This window comes from Macaca fascicularis, chromosome 6 (genome assembly GCF_037993035.2).
Source record: "Macaca fascicularis isolate 582-1 chromosome 6, T2T-MFA8v1.1".
NCBI lineage: Eukaryota > Metazoa > Chordata > Mammalia > Primates > Cercopithecidae > Macaca > Macaca fascicularis.
In genome coordinates this window covers 66,996,331-67,016,818 of record NC_088380.1, presented here as the reverse complement: position 1 = coordinate 67,016,818, position 20,488 = coordinate 66,996,331, and the positions used below count along the sequence as shown (strand labels likewise).

General features: G+C 37.5%; 1 protein-coding gene across 2 annotated transcripts in view; it reads right to left on the bottom strand.

Moving 5' to 3' along the window:
• ZSWIM6 (zinc finger SWIM-type containing 6) overlaps positions 1-20,488 on the bottom strand; it is a 215,812-nt gene that overhangs the window by 37,310 nt on the left and 158,014 nt on the right. The window contains exons 3-4 of one of the 2 annotated variants that reach the window (XM_005558859.4): positions 19,495-19,643; positions 15,676-15,826 (exon numbers count right to left, since the gene is read on the bottom strand). In XM_005558859.4, the coding sequence (XP_005558916.3) occupies positions 15,676-15,826; positions 19,495-19,643 (300 nt within the window). The remainder of the gene's footprint in view (positions 1-15,675; positions 15,827-19,494; positions 19,644-20,488) is intronic. The other variant, XM_073993498.1, reaches the window with a different exon arrangement.

Genomic DNA, 20,488 nt, shown 5'->3' with positions numbered 1-20,488 from the left:
CAGGACTCCAGTCTGGGCCTACAGGCAAAGAGAGTGATTTAAAGGTCTGAGATGCTTTGGCAATTTTCAAATCACTGGTGTGTGCATCACCTAGCTTCTGGATTATCCCTTGCATCCTTACCTACTCCCACCAGGAGGCATTTCTGAAACACATCCCCAACCCAACAGGGTTACTGAACATTTTCTCTGTCCATGGTAATCTCAAGCCTGTGAGTACTCTTCCTTCAGCTTCCCCTCTCTCTGGACCAGCTCCCATAGTATCTTTGCCAAAACACTTCTAGTCTACCATCCACTCTGCCATTTTAGTTTTAATGCCCAGGTTCCATAATCTTCTATAGGAACTTAAAGTTATCAGAACTTATTTTGGGGAAAAATCTAAGAAGTCAAACCATGTGAAATCTTACATAAGAGTTTGAAGATGATGATGAATTACTGTAAATGAAATATTATGAACAATGAAAATGTATAATACTCTAAGACTGTGTTATACTCTTTCCTATAATATTGACAAACATCCAACTTAGTCCAATTCAAGGGCTATGATTAGGTGAAACAATAGAACTTCAGTTTTACACATCATTATATTTCACATTTCTGGGGTTACTAGCATTTGGAGAATAACCATTAGAAGAAGCATGAAGTACTGTCAGACTTATAACCACTGTTCTTGTTATGTATTAAAAACTACTCTAAAACTTAATTAATATAACAATATATCGTTATATCTCACAATTCTGTAAGTTAGAAATTCTCTCTCTCCTCTACCCTTTCACCCTGTGTCAATATGGCCTGTCCATGTGGATAGCCTGGCAGCCTCAAGAGAGCCAGACTTCTTATATATAGAAACTCAGGGCTCCAAGATCTTTGAAGAGATGGGAAGTGGATGTTGCCAGTCACCCAAGGCTTGGGCCCAGGAACTGGCCCAAGATATCCTCTGATATATTCTGTTGATCAAACATGTATAAAAATCACCCAGATTCTAAAGGAGGGAACAAAGACTTCACATCTTCATGAGACAGTTACTAGTAAAGAATCTGTGGCCATCTTTAGCCTATCACAGTTATCAAAAAAGATTATAAATTTGCTAGATTACAAAATAGAAAATTAAATTACTTGCAAATGAGTATAAGAATGTTGTTAGTTAAAATAATCAAACTCAAACAAACCATTCATCATATGAGAAGAGTTGTAAGTCAAGCAATACAAAGAAGTCATTATGAAAATTTAATAGTATAAAAGGTATCTCAATATACCTTGCGATATTTAACACTGGTTTGTATGCTAATTTTATCTCTTCAAAGAAAATCCTAACAATATCAGGTAACACATGTTGGATTTCTAATTAGATTCTACATTTAAAATTTTGAATGTCTTTAGGGTGCAAAGATTGCTCCACTTAATTCCACTAACATACTTCTAAAAGTGAGTGGCATCTACACTTATTCACCCGATAATAATTGCTGCCATTTATTGAATGTTTACTTCACACTAACCCTGTACTTCACCCTCACATTAAAAAGAAACCCACTTTATAGATAAGGAAACTGATGTGCAGAGAGAAGTAGAAAATGGTGCTGCTATTAAGGGAGCCAGGATCTGGTCTAAGATTCGTGTTCCCCTAAAACCAATATTCTTAAACATTATGGTGTTTAACCTTCGATCTAGCTATGTGGTCAGAAGGTTCTTCTGTAAGTTGGTATGTGTATGTATAGTTACGTATATATGAATTCCAAAATAAATGATATTAGTCTTGACAGAATCACCATTCCATTCCTCATATTTTAGCATATAATATAAATAGTATATTATCATCTGAAATTATGAAGTATCCTTAAATGTAGAGCTAATAAACTCTACTTTATTTAACCACATGTTCTTAAGTACTTAGAACATGTCTCTCCCATAGGTACAAAAGCACATCCAACAAAAACTTACACAGGTCCATCTAGAAATAGCTTAAATTAACAAAAGAAAACTGCATTTTTCAAGACTGACAGGCAAAGGAGATAAGTAATTTCATTGTAGATTGAAACAGTAGATAAATAAAAGCTCAACTTATGATTCAAGACTGATTATTCAAGTCAGAAGAAATCTGTTTTCTCTGAAAACATTGCGATTGGCTCTGTTAGAGTTAAGTCAGTGTCAGCACTTCTGGAATAATGCACATGTATGCTGTTTGCCTGCTGGGGTGTGTTTCTGGGTAGAGCATTATGATTTGTGACTGAATAAATCAGCTATTCATTGCTACCCCCCACCGTCAATAAAACTTGTTTTTCAAGTTCCTTCTCCTTCATGGATTTTTTGTTAACATAATCATCTCAGTAATTAAAATAAAAGCTGTACTTTTTGTGGGGTTTTTTGAACAATGAATTGATTAATTAAAAGCTACACACTTTCTATAAAAGATACCACTGGAATTTCTGACAAATATTGGTCTTCTCCATATATCCCAGGAAAACAACTGTGTATAATATCACTGGAGAAAGCACAGGGCCATCAACAGTGGGAAGTGGGGAGCAGCCAGTGGGGGCTGAGGAGCAGTACAACCAGCATCACTTCTCTAAAGGTGAATAAGAAAGGCAAGTGGCTCCCTTTCTTCTATCTCAAATTCAGAAAAACAAAGATTATTACAGGGAAAGTTTAATTTCTACTTTTTATTACGTTTATCATTATGAAGTAATGCCAGGCAAAGTAAAACAATCACTTTTGGTATTTCCCAGGCTTCCACGGCTATTAAACAATTCATAATATTTATCATATTTATTTTTGTTCTCAGAGGCTATCGTAAGAGTCTAGAATTTCATGCATGATCCAATTAACTAATTATACTTATTTAGAGGCCATGAAATGCCTAATTGCAGTCACAAATAGGTGATCACTGGCATAATTAGTTGTGCTAGCAAAACTACAGTCACGAAATTTCTTGGGTCAAACCACACTAAAATTGTGACCCTAATTATAGTATTGTTCTCAGTACAATGCTATCTTAATATGTCAGCCATCCCATGTTTGGAAAATAACTTTTTTTTTTCCTTTTGGAGACCAGAGTCTCACTCTGTTGCCCAGGCTAGAGGGCAGTGGCGCGATCTTGGCTCATTGCAACCTCTGCCTCTCGGGTTCTCCTACCTTAGCCTCCGGAGTAGCTGGGATTACAAGCGTGCGCCACCACACCCAGCTAATTTTTGTATTTTCAGAAGAGACAGGTTTCACTGTGTTGGCCAGGCTGGTCTCAAACTCTCAACCTCAGGTAATCCACCTGCCTCGGCCTCCCAAAGTGCTGAGATTACAGGCATGAGCCACTGCGCCCGGCCTGGAAAATAACTTTAACTGGTGAACACATTATCCTTTAAATTTGATATGCCAGTTTTTAATTCACTAAAACATTTCTAGGAAAATTTCAAAATAAAACCTCGGGAATACAGCAAAACTAATTCTTGAGATTGCTCCGGTCAAGCATGGCAAAACTGTTAGCTAAATGGCACACAATTGATTATCACTTAACCAAGTTCTGACAAAATTCTAAAGTAAAATAACCAAATGTTTGTTGTCAAGAAAGAAAATAAATCGGCCAGGCACGGTGGCTCACGCCTGTAATCCCAGCACTTTGGGAGGCTAAAGGTGGGCAGATCATGAGGTCAGAAGATCAAGACTATCCTGGCTAACATGGTGAAACCCCATCTCTACTAAAAATACAAAAAATTAGCCAGGCGCGGTGGTGGGCGCCTGTAATTCCAGCTACTATGGAAGCTGAGGCAGGAGTGGCATGAACCAGGGAGGTGGAGCTTGCAGTGAGCTGAGATCACACCACTGCACTCCAGCCTGGGTGACAGAGTGAGACTCCATCTCAAAAAATGAAAAGAAAGAAAAGAAAGAAAAGAAAGAAAGAAAGAAAGAAAGAAAGAAAGAAAGAAAGAAAGAAAGAAAGAAAGAAAGAAAGAAAGAAGGAAAGAAGGAAGAAAGGAAGGAAGGAAGGAAGGAAGGAAGGGAGGGAAAGAAAGAAAGGAAAGAAAGAAAGGAAAGAAAGAAAGGAAGAAAGGAAGAAGAAAGAAAGAAAGAAAGAGAAAGAAAGAAAGAAAGAAAGAAAGAAAGAAAGAAAGAAAGAAAGAAAGAAAGAAAGAAAGAAAGAGAAAGAAAGAAAATAAATCATAGATATTCCTAAACAATTAACTGGCATCCTGGATAATGTTCCTCCCTATAAACCTGTGGCCCTTATCTGATATGTAGTCTTCCCATCCCATTTGATTTGTCGGTGCAGTCGGTCAACATGCAAGATACATCAAAAACAGCCTGACCTCACTGGAAGCCAGGTTCTATAGGAGGCCACCAGAGCCACCTCCTCCACCTCTCACTACCTTTCTCCTTTTCAAGAGAGGGAAGGAGAGAGGTAAAGAGAAACTAAAATTAAATAAATAAATAAATAAATAAATAAATAAATTTTAAATCAGAGGGAAAAAAGGCAGAATGATAGATGCTTTCTTATTTTGAGATACAAAAAGGCAAAAGGACAGTCAATAGCTGAAGGAATGTGAACTGTGGTAACCTGCAAGAACATTTTCCATGTGTTCTGCACTGGCTGCTTAACTTAGCCAGTTAAGCATAAGAAACATAAGAAACTGTTCATAAACAGTTTCATGGTTCATCCAATAGTCCTGACTCCAAAGTCTATATAACTCTATCTCCAGAAGACTCAACTGACACATAATAGTGACTTGTAATAGTGACTTATTTTATTCTAATACATAAAATGCATTACATCTATTGCCAAAATTTTCCAAAACACGTCCTACATTATATTAACCTTGTTTCTATAGTTGTCTTAAGCTGTCCAGGGTTGCTTTTTATTTTTCATTTATTTATTCTGTTTCCTGACTAGACAGTAAGCTCCACAGTAGCAGAGCCTACAACTAAGGGCACTATAAACCAGCAGATTCTTGTTAATTTGTCTCCTATTCAAATGTCCACTATCCATATTTAGACATAAGTGCTTCCCTGAGCCACTGGTACAACGCCCTTCCATTCATTTGTCATGGAGAACCAATTTAGGACAAAAGACAATCAAGAGTCCACTAAAAAATAATCATATTTACCAAAGATTATTAGTATAGAGTGCTGATGGTCAGGACATCTATACTGCAGACACTTTAGCACTATATTTGTATAAAAATTCTAAGAAAACTGGCTTGCAATATTTCGTCAGATTGGAACTGTAATTCTATTCAAAAAAACAATTTCTTAACGCACTGACTTTTCTGTGGAGTTCAGAAAGAACCTGTGATGGGTGTTGGGTTTCCTAGAGAACAGAATGTTTCATTTTGCTCTAATTCATTCTATTACTGAATTAAACTTTGATGTATTGGTCTTGACAAGTGCTTCATGCTGATTGTATTGTGTATGATAGTATAATCACTCCCCATGCATTTCCCACTGGCTGGCTGATTAATGCAACAGATTACCTGCAGCATTGATGGCAAGGGGGAATCATTGCCCTTCTGTACTCTAAACTGTTTGTATTTCAGTGCGCATGTGTGTGTCCAGGCACACACACGCACCCATGAATATCACGCACATGGGTGGAGAAGGCTAGATAAAGCAGAAGAAGAAAATGGAGGACTCAGTAAAGATTAATACCTTTCAATCATTGTTTTCAGTACACCAAAAATAACTGCTTAATGTTTCCAAGTAAGTGTCAGCATTACATTTCAATTATTCGTTCACTTTTTTATTCACAAATATTTACCGAACATCAACTATAATATCAGGCACACTTTTTCACCTTCATAGGAAAAATAACTTTAAAAATTACTTTCACTATTTGTGGGAAGGAGGGGAAAAAAGGGGTAAGATTATCAAGTGGACATTAATACAGGAATAAAAAGAGGATTAAAAAGGATGGATACAATATTAGTTTAAATGTGCCAATAAAGACAATAACTGACGATAATACTATTAAATACAATGAGTGGTTAATGGTTTCCAAACATACAGGTATATCTTTCAAATTATGTGATCTACATATGACCCTAATGCAAAGAACATCTTCTAGCGCATGGTCAATCTGTTCTGATGAACAGGTTGCTGGATATATTAATCTCATCTTCAAAGTGGCAGGGGGGAAACAGACTTTGTGCTCTTGGGAGCATTTTGGAAGTATTCTTCCGAACAGGATTTTCTCTCCATTCCAAGCTTGTATTTGACCCAAGTGCCGTGTTTGGAATTCTCCCATCCAACTCATTCAACCCTTGATCATACACAAAGGAAGACTATGGTTTCCAATCTAAGCCACTTCAAGGTCCCTCTCTGATTCCTACTTTATTAATGCTTCTCACACTCTTCTCCAGGTTTGCTGAAACAGATTTTGAAATTTATTAATCCAGTTGGTCATAGCTTAAAATCACAGAGATTTGGCTTTCTATTTCAAAGGTTATCTTTGCAGCAGAAAGCACAGAGAACTGAGTGAGTTACCCACATTTCAGACAACTAGTATCATGACCCTGGGTATTCTGTCACCAGATCAAAGTCTAAGAAAATATCCCTAAGACTAGTTATTAACTCCTTAAAGCAAGTTAATGTCAGAAGACTCCGGTATTTTACTATACAGAGTCTCTTTCTTATATCAATTTTGGAATTTTAAAATAAAACACGAAAACGATGTTATACAATTATCAGACAAGCTTACAAGCAGCCTCACAAAAGTTCACTTGTTGTAAATCTTTTGCCGTCTTGCCTTCCCCTAAAGTATATAGGAGAAAGCTATTTATATAAATTAAAAAGTCATCCTTTGTCGGCCGGGTGCAGTGGCTCACGCCTGTAATCCCAGCACTTTGGGAGGCCGAGGCGGGCGGATCACAAGGTTGGGAGATCGAGACCATTCTGGCTAACACGGTGAAACCCTGTCTCTACTAAAAATTACAAAAAAATTAGCCGGGCATGGTGGTGGGCACCTGTAGTCCCAGCTACTCGGGAGGCTGAGGCAGGAGAATGACGTGAACCCGGGAGGTGGAGCTTGCAGTGAGCTGAGATCGCGCCACTGCACTCCAGCCTGGGCGACAGAGTGAGACTCCATCTCAAAAATTAATAAAAATAATAAAAAATTTTTAAAAAGTAATCCTTTAGTATGGCAGTCCCCAACCTTTTTGGCACCAGGGACCGGCTTTGTGGAAGACAAATTTTCCACGTATGAGGACTGGGGACAGAGGTGGTGGGTTGGGGGGGTGGCTGCCGGGGCATGCTTTTGGGATGAAACTATTCCAACTCAGATCATTAGGCATTAGATTCTCATAAGGAACATACAGTCTCGATCCCTCACATGTGCAGCTCACAATAGGGTGTGTGCTCCTATGAGAATCTAATGCCACTGCTGATCTGACAGGAGGTGGCACTCAGGTGGTAATGCTCACTTGCCTACTACTCACCTCCTGCTGTGCGCCCTCAGTTCCTAACAGGTCAAGGACTGATACTGGTCCACAGTCCGGGGATGGGGGAACCCCTGCTTTAGTACATGTCTAATAAGAGTACCTATTAAAAGCCTATTGAAGATAGTGATTATCAAGCATGCATATAGTATCGGAATCCTTTCCTCCAGAATAATCTTGATGAAAACTCTAGTAGTCATGTGGTAAAGTCACACTGCTCTGATTGAGAAGGATCTGCCTCGTGCCTTCAGCACTCTCTTCCCCCTGACCCCAAACCTAGGGACTCTGCAGGGCAGTGTCTGAACACCCCTCTAAGGACAACCATTTCTAACTTCCTTGGGTTTTCCTCCCCCTCATGAGCCTAATGAAGCTTAAATTAACTATGATAGCATTTACAAAGCACCTTGCTTGATATTGGCACATACACAGAGCTGCCTAAGGAGCTGCTTCAGCCTTCCCTTTGCTTCTACTTCTTTCCTTCCTGCTCCTGGCATCCCTGATTCTCTGTGAAGTCCCTGGGAATCCCAGATGGCTTAAAATGAAGCTTCTCAGACCTCGTTAATTTTTGTACACTGCCACTTCACGGTAAGAAAAGGTGAAAGGAAATTTTCTTCCCCAGCTTGTCTTGCTTCATTTTCACTCTCGCTCTCCCCCTCCACCCTACCATGATAGTACTCTCTAGATCCACAGCCTAGTAAGGAGACTTCCCTAGTCAGATTTCCCATTGGTGGATGTTTCTTGAAGGCAAGTGCAGTCAGTACTGTCTCTTAGGAAACAGGAAAAGTAGGGAGAGAACTTTTCTAAGAATTGTGAGGAAGAAGAGGACACCTTATACCAATGCTATGACATTCCTATTAACCACTAATGTGAGAAGAGTATCTACTGTCAATGGACTAATGCTGTAAGTAGAAAGATGACATAAAAGAAAGTAACTGGAACCCATTCTTGATACAAATAAAGCTACTAACACACAACATATATAAGACAGTAACACTCAAGTGTATTACAATGAGCCGAAAAGAAAAGTGCGTCTTAACTCCTCACCAAATCTCCATGCTCTATGTTTAGCATAAGGTTTCATAAAAACACACAAGGAGGTGAATCTCAAGTGTTGTTACAAATTATCTAATTCTATACAGAAACAGTTTAGACAAAGGATACTACTAAGAATTTACAATTGGTTAGACCATAAGATCAAGTGACCTGTAAAGTCTCTTTTATCCTGAGAATCTATTTTTTAAATTCGTATTTTAAAGTTTTTCTCCTTATTTCCACTCTTCCCTATCCAGGGAACTGAATGGATAATTAAACCCTAGCAGCCACGGTCTAGAGGATAGTTGATAGCAGTACACAGCAAGTATTTATCCTAGGTTTGCCCATACATTCTCTCTTTTGGTTTACTTCTGACCCAAACAAGAGATTACTCTGTTTACTTAAAGAAGCAGAAAATAAACCCCTCTTTTCCACCCCCACAGCAGGGCAGAACTCCGAGGTCTATGACCCAAGAATAGAGTTCTGAGTTTTAAGAGACAGAAAGCAGTAGGAAAGCACAGGGAAAGAAAACAGGACCCAGTAATGAGTACCTAGAAGCAGATGAGCCTTCTGAGAACAGTGCTGGAGGGAAGCAAAGCCTTCTCAGCAACACAATTGACCAAGCCTCTGTATTTAGAGGAATCTCTCAACGGCACAGACAGAAGCAGAAACTGAGACCAGAGTATACAACCCCATCCCAGCAGGACAGCTTATGTCAAGAAGGGGTCTGCAGAGCCTACAGGGCATATGAGATAAACTGGTGTTGGCAACTCTATGGTCATTATCAGGGCCAAGTTCAGGCCAGGGCAAAGACAATGAGCTAAGGGTCTTCACTAGCTCCTTACCAAAAGGGACTAAAAAATGGGATACAAATTTCACTGTATTCCATCATACAGTAGTACCGCATACTACAGCATGCAGTATCTGTATTTACGATAAGCTGAAGTTTATTATTTAATACAGTTCTCCATCAATGGCATGTATTTGGCTATGGCATCCATGTGCTTGTTTTCTCAAAGAACCTGAAGTTAGAGGGTCCCTGTAAACATGGGTACAAATGGGCGACTAGACTAGGTAAGCTCAGCTGACTATGGCAGTCAGGACTGCGGTACCATGGCTAGGCAGACCAGGTCAGGCAGCTCTTACAGGGTTTATTCCCCACTAGGTGAGCTTCGCTTTGCCCCTGCTCTGCTCCGAGTTAGAGAGACTACCTGAAAGAGAGGCATATAATAGCGTTTAAAAATAAGCTGGCCAGGTGCAGAGGCTCACACATGTAATCCCAACACTTTGGGAGGCTGAGGCAAGCATATCACGAGGTCAGGAGTTCGAGACCAGCCTGGTTAACGTAGTGAAATCCCATCTCTACTACTAAAAATACAAAAAACTAGCCAGGCATGGTGACGTGCGCCTGTAGTCCCAGCTACCCAGAAGGCTAAGGCAGGAGAATTGCTGGAACCTGGGACGCAGAGATTGCGGTAAGCTGTGATCACACCACTGCACTCCAGCCTAGGCGACAGAGCAAGACTCTGTCTCATAATAATAATAATAATAATAATAATAATAATAAACTGAGGACATTGTCTAGTCTGGTGGTTATGTTTCTGAAGTCACTGGGATTAAATTCCTGCTTTGCTACTGTGACCTCGGGCAAGTTATCTAGCCTCCTTAAACCTCAGTATTATTGGCTGTAAAATTAGGGCAAATAATTGGACCTATTTCACAGGATTGTTTCAGGGATTTAATAAAACAACACATGCATTAAGTGCTTAGCACAGTTCCTGATAAATAAGTATTGGCAACTATGTTATCATTAGCAGCTAGACCAAAATGAGAAATAAAGCAAAAATCCAGGTTTTATGATACCTATCTACCATCTCCCTTTTTGCTTTTAAGTAACAACACAGAACAGCAAGGTTGGATAGAAAATCTTAACATTTTTGATAATGAATTTGAAGGCTCTCTACTCTCTTCCACAGAGCCCACTGCTGTCTTTGTTCAGGCTGTTTCTTTTTTCTGGAGTAGTCACACTACTTTTCCCTGCAACACAGCTCCATAAACATCTTATAAAACCATATTAAATTTGGTTTCTACAAACCTTTGTACTAATTTGTAATGAAATTACTCTATAAAAGTTCTCCTTCATCCATTCTTGGCTGTTCTTATTTATTACATCTCCTAATGTTTACATCTCTCTACCCCCTCCTGATGACTGCTACTATCACTACCCCAAAATCAAATAACTAATACATCTACTCCTCTAGACATAGCAAGTGCTTCATACACACTGATAGAGAGACCACAGGAAGACCTCTGGAAAGAAGGTTAACAATATAGCACTGACAGTGGTATGTCGTGGGAAAGCTGTACTCTCCTTATGCCCAGGGAAGACAAACAGGTAGATGACAAGCAATCCTGATATGTAGTTCATTAGAATTACATTCTGTACTTCCAGCTATTTGGAAGTTACCAAGTGTGTACTGACATCTTTTTGCTGCAAGGGAGCTCTGGCAATTGCTGTTTTCTTCGTGGTACTAGCAAAGAGGGAACTATGTATATGGGGAACCATTTTGGTAAGCTTTGTAGTTCTCAAAAAGAAGCAGTTGTTCCTTAGCCATTAATTCACCACCATCAACTTTAAAATGTGGCAAGCTTGAGTTAGTTTGAATAACTCAACCAAAGTAAGAAGCTCAAAACAGGGATGGGGGTGGTTGGTGGGGGCAGTTATTAAGCCTCCTGCTTTCAAAGATGTAAGACAGCATTCCCCAGAAATTTATCCACAATTACCTATAAAGCAGAGTAAAGCAGAGTCTTTGGAATCTTATTTCTGGTACACAGAGACTGTCCTAAATTACTTAAAAGTATCATTTTGAATGTGTGACTTAAGCATATGTTTTTCTCCTTATTCAAGAATAATGTAGGTGGTTACAGAAAAATCACTATTTGAGTCTGGGATGGAAGATGGAACAGCATTTGGGTCCGCGGAGCAGGTTAATTCAAAAAATACAGTCTCAAAGGGTAGGCTGTGTTCTCTACTGCCGAACGCAGTTAGATTTACTCTAATTCTAAGTGTACTGAATCTGTATACCACTCAATCTATCTAGTACCCTACCAAGGAACATTATAGATGTTGCTTAATAACAAGTGGTCAAACTAATCATACAATGAAATTCAAACTAGAAAAAAAATCTAACTATGGCTATTTCTGCTCACACAGAAGTAGGTCTCCAGATGAGAAGCCGTGAAAAGAACTCGAGAGATGCCACCTTGTTCTCGTGAACTGAATGAGCAAAGCTCAGCGCAGCAAGGCTCTTGCAATGGCAGCCCATCCTCTCCCTAAGAAACAGGATTTATATGCTAGAAAGCAAAGCGCGTGACTCAGCTCTGAGAGAAAGTTAAGTGTTTAAAACTTGGGGAAAAACATATTATGTAACAATTGAAAATAAAAATTTAAGAATATTTCCCTGTGATAAAACTGTAATTAAGTGTTATTTAACTGTTTCCTCTAATGACATTCATTTTAATTAGGTTTTAATAGACTGGCAGCCACAACCTATAGTTTTATAAAGCAAAGTAAAATTGCAGTCTAGGAATACATTTAAGAAAAGAGAGCCATCAACACAGATGAGAGGTTACAGTATATCCCCTCATCCCTAGACCCCCGCAGTAATTAAGTGTGCTGAACAGACAGCCATTACAGCTAACAGTAGGTGTGCTCACCCCCAATCAGCACTGGGTTGTTCTTTGAAATCCAAAGGTTATTTCTGTGATCTGCTTTCCAGAAAATTTGCATGTCACAGAATAAAGAATGTAATTCAAGAGGTGTGTGTTCTATAGATTCTACTAAATATGTAGCTTCTATCAAACGTACAACCTCTACCATTACAATGGGGCTTTCTATTTTAATATATACCTTTTCTTATAGCTGATTATGATACAACATTACTCATCTTGCGAACATTGGCGTATGTCTGGGAAAATGAACATCATGCAGAGAAAGTAAAATTAATATTTGAAAAACTGACTCATGTACAAGATAAATGTATCTGCAAATGAGATGCAATAAACAGGATCTTAAGAGTATGCATCTGTACCTATTTCATACTACATTATGAAAATCAGGGAGTAAATCACAAAAGTTAACTCATACCAAATGAATGTCATAGGCATTTATATTAGAAAAGAAAAACAGAATAATCAGTCCCTTTGTTAGCTGGAGCATGGGGGGAAGAAATTGGGCCTGTGGCTACCACAAATAAGTTTTCATATATTCACTTGAAAGAAAGAAAAAGTTAAAATAAACGTTACTTTTACAATTAATTTTGAAACATCAACACTTAAATTTTCATAAATCACATGTAAGCAGGAAATTTTAAATCTTGGGGAGGGGGACACTGGGCTGTATGAAAAAGATTTTGTAATCTTCTGGCTGACAATCTGATGGCTCCAAATCCATCTGCCAAGAAGCAGAGTTACTTGGCTAGCATACTCTCACTTGTACACTTGCATCAGATTAAGGCTTTCATGCCAGGAATCTTTTTTTTTTTTCCTGGTGTACTGGCCACTGCCAGAAATGGACCCAATGAATCCACCACTGCTAAGGAGTTAAGCATCTGAGATTTAATTTAACAGTTTCAGCTTTATTAAGCTGTCACAGAGCGGCCCCACTTTGATAACAGTAGCTGCTCCAATTATGGCTTGGTTTAGGGTTGACAAGTATAATGATTCATTCGTGGCACATGAGAAGCAATAAAAGGTTGTTTTGCATTACAGCTTTAAAAATGTGGGCATTTTTTTCATTTAATTTGTCACTTAGCTTTTGCTAAGAGGACATTTAAATTGCAGTAAAAGGCAAATGGGGCTTTTAGTTTAAATGTAATCCCCATATTTAAATGATCTGTAATGGCGCGGTGTTGGAGTGGGAACACTATTGTCTCACAGTGGGTCCTGATGGTGACATGTGACATTTGTATTCAGGTCCTGTATTATCCATGTGGCTAAAGGGCTTCCAATTTCATTTCACAGCCAGAAGCCTGCAGAAAACACCAATTAACTTGCAGATCCCATTTGCCGACAAAACTCAGCCTCTTCTCAATGTCTGGCATCTGGCAGTGCTCAGCATTTAATTCCAAAGCAGAGCCTTGAAGCAATGTGAGCTCTGTGTAGGGGCACAAAGTCAAATTGCCCCATTTTATTAAGAAGCAAAAGCCTTTCCTTTTGTAGTCCAGAAGCAACTTTTAGTTAATTTTTTGGTGAATGAATATTAAGATGTGATACTTACTGTTACTTCTACGTGAGATTCTTCACAGAATTTAGACCCCATTAAAATGGCAAGTGACCTCTGCTTGCCATCAGAGTACATAGGAGAATTTCTAGCAGTCTAGTAATGATGGGGTGGTGGGTGGGGGGCACACAGGACAAGAGGTTGTGGTCTTTATGCTGGACTGAAATAAAAGAATTTGTATAAAGCCTGGTCCTTAATTAGAAAGTAGTCCATAAGAGGGCATAACTAGAATCAGCTGGTGGAAACTTCCACCTAATAAAAATTTATACTTCTGATTGAGGGTTAAGGTACGTAATTTTCAAAACCCACTTGGAAAAGTGAAATTTGACCATGAATTAAATGTGAACACTGCAAATTTTATTCGACTGTACCACCAGTACCTTTTTTGGTAACCAAAAAATTTAGTTGCTATTTTCTTCCTAACCAGTCATTTGTAATTCTAAGTTTCTCTAAGTACCAAAGCTCTGTAAAATTGCATTCATTTAATATTAATTCAATAATTTTTCCTTAAATGATCCCCTTCATTATAGTTTTCTTAATGCTAATCCTGTTTACTTTGTAAACCATCTAACCAATCTAGTCTGTACTACAGTTACAAAACTGAAAAAGATTTACTTGAAAAGTAAAACATTCAGGATTTTATGAAAATATTTATTTAAACCATGCATTATACTTGTGTTCTCTAACCATCACACTGTGTCCCCAAACATCATTCTAATACATTGAAACTATCTATTGTAGTTAGATTGATTTACATTTTGATTGGGGAAAGGGCATTACTATTATTTTAGGAGACTCAAAGAAAGCAGCAAGATTAAGTTATTACAAGATACTTAAGAAAATTGCCAGGGAAAAAGTCAACAAATATCTAATAGTTCACAAGTAGTGAACTTGTCCACAGCCAACTTCTGAACGTATATCCTATTAATAGTAAAAAGGAAATACTGGTGTCAAATCCTTTACCAACTTGCTGCATAACCCTAGATTATACAGTGTCATGTTTGAAGTCTCCTAACCTCTCTGGACTTGTTTCCTTATCTGTAAAACGGCTAATCTCAAATACCCCTTCTGATTATGATCATTTGGTATCTTCACAGATGACAGCATCTTTTGGTTTAGACTACACCTGGGATCAATCAGCATGATGTGGTCCATCATTAGCCAAGAAAAATTTCACTGAGACTAGGATCTTCTAGTAAATATAGACAACATTACTTCTCATAAAATTAATACAGACACTGATATATTTGTCAAAATTTCAGGTGTAACTTATAGATTTCTTAATAAAAAGACAAGATAATGAACACATCATTCATTATTTCCCTAGCGGAGAACATTGGGTACCAAGACTCATCCAAACAAAATTCCCAGTATTCTTTTAATGAACATGACTAGTGGATTTCTCATTTTTTTGAACACTTGCTATATTTGTATTTTTAACCACCAGGAATTTCGGAAGCAATAAATATTAGAATTTGCTGTATTTTTCCATTCTGAGGATCAACAGTTCATTTAAATCTATAGCAGCCAAAAATAAAATGAATATCCAAACTAATTTCAACAATTCCACTGTGGGGAGAAGGGGGAAGACTAAATTTTAGCTGAATTGATTACAATATTAATCTAGAAATAAGTAGCCAGCTCTACCATATAAAACTGCTATTTTAAAATAATACAGCTTTTTTTTTCCCCCCAAATACTTAAAGGGAGATTCCTGCACTTAACTTTCCTCGAGATCAGGCAATTCCCCCAAAACTCTGCCAAGGTTGTTTTCTGTAAATGCCAGCCCAAGTTCTAAATCCTCCTATGCTTCTAACCTATATATTGGCAACATGTTCCATGTATGAGCAGCTCTCTCTTCAGCAATACTACCACCATGTTCTTGAAACATCTGACTATGGTATTTATCCATATGCAAATCAATGGTAATTTGTCGGGAAACATGCTTACCCAGCTCATCCCAGAGCTGCCTGTATTTGTCAGTCATTGCAGTGCCTTGTTGCCGCCAAAGTGACAGGCGAGGGTCAGCCATGAATTGCTCTGTTATCAAGGTCAACATGCGGGCCCCATTGGAGTCCCTCATCTTTAACATCTCCCGCACCTAGTGGGGAAAAACAGACCTTTGGAAAATTGTTCAAAACAAAAACACAACAAAACACCACAGCAACACAAGAGACAAACCACCACTTTTCTCTGTTTCTCTCTCTCTCTCTGTGTGTGTGTGTGTGTGTGTGTGTGTGTGTGTGTGTGTGTGTGTGGTGGGGGATGGGCAGGAGGGGTCAAGCCTTCACACCAGCCCTCTTAAGCAAACAAAATATATAATTTAAAACCATTCCCTACTCTAAATAGCAATCTAATCAAAGAAATGACCATTAATTATTTTGAATTACACTTTAGAATCCGTATGAAGAAAAAATGCTCTCAATTCCAAAAATGTTCTGGTTGGGTCTTACACACTGATTAAGGTGAGTAAATCGTGTTTCCTTTGTCCAGTAGAAACTTCCTTTTTTTTTTTTTTTTTTTTTTGAGACGGAGTCTCACTCCATCGCCCAGGCTGGAATGCAGTAGCCGGATCTCAGCTCACTGCAAGCTCCGCCTCCTGGGTTTACGCCATTCTCCTGCCTCAGCCTCCCCAAGCAGCTGGGACTACAGGCGCCCGCCACCTCGCCCGGCTAGTCTTCTTTGTATTTTTTAGTAGAGACGGGGTTTCACCGTGTTAGCCAGGATGGTCTCGATCTCCTGACCTCGTGATCCACCCGTCTCAGCCTCCCAAAGTGCTGGGATTACAGGCTTGAGCCACCGTGCCCTTCCGAAACTTTCTTTACCAGTTCTCCTTCAAATTATCTCTCTTATCTAAACCAAGTACACTTTGTGATTCAAGATTACACTCCAACAAAGTAGGCATTCATGCTTTGACAAACCACAGAGGTAAAATCTGTCACTGGGAACAGGTATCTGAACCTACCTAGTTTACCAAAACAGGTTTAAGCAAGGTGCTGCTGTTTCCTTGCATAAAATGAGATGCCATAATTTTAGTAAGATGCCATAACTTTGCTAGCCTAAAGAAATACAATACCAAAACAAACATGACAAAAATGGAGCACCTTCCTGACTCTCCAACTGATTATACTTACCATCAGAGAAGCAGAGCCTAATGCAGAGTCCACTGAGAACTCAAGAAATATTCTAAGTAGATCTGATAATGTGTATAATAATAACACTTGGCCTTTAGTTTTTTTAGGAACAGCTTTGTTGAGACATAATTCATATATCATACAATTCACAATTTAAACTGTACAATTCAAAGGTTTTTAGTATATCCACAGTTGTGCAAGTCCTTCAATTTTTGAGATAAATTAGTAATTGCATAAAGGTTCTCTCTCACTTAAGTTTTTTTTATATAAAGAGCAGCAGCATACTTCTATTGCAATGGTAAAAGAAAATTGACAGAGCTGTTAAGTTCAAGAACTCTCTTGCTCTATATGAGTGATCCACGAAGCAGAATAATAACCACAGATCTAATAAGTTAACTTTGCCTCTCAAGTTGGAACTTTAAGCTTTGTCCATTACTCTTGTGCTACATTTCCCAAATAAAAGAAAAGAAAAAAGAAACACAAGGGTAAACCTCTCTGCAGGAAGCCCTAAATGAATCCATCCACTCCAAAAATATGTACTGCTAAGAATTCAATAAGTAAGAATCTCAGCTGTAATTTCCCTGTAAGAAATTACTGGAGCAAGGTCACAAGCAGTAGAAAAGGTGGGGTGGTTGATCCTTCTTTCAGGACTCTCTCTATGTGAAAGGCAAGGAAAGGAGAAAATAGTAGATCCTCAATAAAGCAGCCCAAATCTAAAATAGATCCTGCCTGATGTCTGTACCCTCAAGAAATGGAACTTCCTCACCTACTTTAGAATTTGAGCTTTATAAAGAACTCAAAAGCACTTCTACCCTGAATCACAAAGGTTATGCTTCCAGGAGCGTTACTTCAGTATTCCTATAAAGGAGTTTGTTCCTAATATCAAAGTACTAAAAACTCATTAACAGGTGAAGATGGACAAAGAAAAGGAGTTGCCATTTTTTGGATACAATGTTAAAGAGTTTTACATTTATACTTACTGTTTAATTTTCACAACCACCATGTAAAATAGGCCAGATTATAATCCCCATTTTATTAATTATAAGACCAAGCCTCAGAGAAGTAAAATAACTTGCCCAATGGACAAGGGGAACAGCTTGGATCAGAACCTGTATCTGTCTTAACTTCAAGTTATGCTAATTCCAAAATTAGAGGTTGCTATTACTTCACATGGCATATATAATGTATATATAATATACAGGGATAAAAAGAACAACTGCAGATCAGTCTAATAATACATCTTTCAAACTGTTTCTAACATAAGAATATATGAAATACTTCCTGTGCATCTAAATATACTAACCCTTTTACATTATTAGTATTGTGGATTTGATTTAATGTTTATTTTTTCTGGTAGATTTCTAACCTATTATGCAGCAACAGCAATGAAAATAAACACTTTACTCTTCAGTATATAAAACAGAACTCTCTATGTAACCAGCACTCATGTACATCTATAGCTTAATGGTAATTAATTTTCAGACTGTTGACACGGAGGCATGACATGAGTTCGAAGTGCCTGTGAATCACCAAAGAATGCTTACATCATGTGTAAAGTAGTATTAGAGTTAAATGTATTTTATTGTAATCTAATTCTGGGGAAACTGTCAATCTACATATGGTATACAGGATAAATCTTTATAAGCATGGTATTGATTAAGCAGAATACACTATTCCTGGCCATACCCAGTAACAGGGTTTACTCTAATTCTTTTGAACTAAAAAAAAAAAAAAAAAAAAAAAAAAATCTTTTAATTATAACAAGTATTAGAGAAGATATTCAACAAAAGCATCAATGAACAGTTATCTGTTCCCTTAAAACCAACTTTAATACATTAATCATAATGATGACTATACCCCCCAATGAAAATATACTGATTTAATATTATTCAAAAAGCATTTTATTCGGTATTTACAAATCTGTGTATGATACTGAAACTTCTGTATAAAGCAAAACACACAGCTTCCACTCACAAGGAACTTATGACCAAGATAATTTAAATTCTTGAGACATCAGTTTTTAATGATGGAGATGAACAGCAGACAGCATCATTTAACACCATTATCACAATGATTTTAGGAAATATGTTGTTATTAACTAATTTTCTAGATGAGAAAATTAACAAATAATTTGTCAAGGTTTATATACTTAGAAAGATCTAGAACTTGGATTTAAACTGCGATCTATCTGACTCTAAAACTCAAGCTCTTGAAATTAACTTATAGATACTGACATTATTAAACTAAATAATTAAAGCACATTTTAGGGATTATAAAACTATGTTCTCTTGGGAAAATCAACTAGAAAGGGAAAAACTTGAAAAACTGGCATTTTGAATAACATTGTTAATTATTTTGCTTTTATTATTGTAAGAGGTTTTTCAAAACTGTATAAATTATCACCATTTTATTGATAGGAACTGAGAGAGACAAAAATGTCCCACATCTTGTCTAAGATCACCTAAGGGAAAAAAAAGCTTGCATTACAATACAAAAGTTTCTATTGGTCAACTAACTTAGACCCTGTTCTTTAATTTTTAAAAAAGACTTTATCCTATTGTAGACATGATCATATTTAGATAGTCCCTATATATGTATATATTTAGAATATTTCTTTAGAAATAGACAATCATACCTTTGCAAAGAGCAAATTAAGCTGCTTCCCTGATCCGTGGTACCCGCCCTGGGAAAGGAACAGTTTAACCTGTTCTTGAACCTGCTCTTCATCTAAGTGCCAGCAGTTTTCATCATCTATACTAGCACCTGCTGTTGGATCGGGAGCACCTAGAAATAGAAAGAAAAATAATAACACACAGGCTAGATAAAAACTCTGTGCTAGAAGGATTAAGACTCTTTTTGCCTACTTTTTAATTCAATCTCAATTTCAATTATACATACAAATTTATGACAAAGTAAATACAAGGATCACTCTCATTTCCAGAACTCTCCTGATTTGTGCTAAGCCAAATGCAGATTACTTTAGAACTGAGATATTCCTATTTTTTAGGTTCAGAGACTATTATCTTTGGAGATGAGTTTATAGGTTCTCTAAAAAATCAAATTCACAAAAGTGTTTCATTGTAAATACATGATGTTTATAAAGCTGTGTAGGCCACGCTGGAAAAAATGTTTTTCAAAGACTTTAGAAAAATATGAGACAAGTTAACTCAGCAGAGTATTTCTCTCTTTACTATGTTAATTCAATAAGTTTTCACCATTATCTGCTGCTGTATAAACTACATGCTGACATAAGTCTTTAGTTGCAGAAAACCGAAGATTAAAAAGGGAAATCAAGCCACATGGGAACAGGCAGTGCAGCTGTTGTATTAAACCAGGTTGTAGTATCACCTTGCCAAACTGCATAAATATTTTATTGCTGAAGTACACACAAAGATAACAGCTATGTAATAAGCCCTGTGTGTAAAGACTACCTTAGAAATTTTAAAACTACCCAGATATTTAGGCAGGTAGATTGTTTCATTATTTGCCAATAAAATAAAATGGTATTTTAAGGTCTAAGTTTCAAAAGTAATATATAAAAAATTTAGATCTAAAAATCATTCATCCTCAGTGTTTCATCTGCTTATCAACCCTTTAAAAAAATACATCTGTAGGTGTGGTTTTGTATT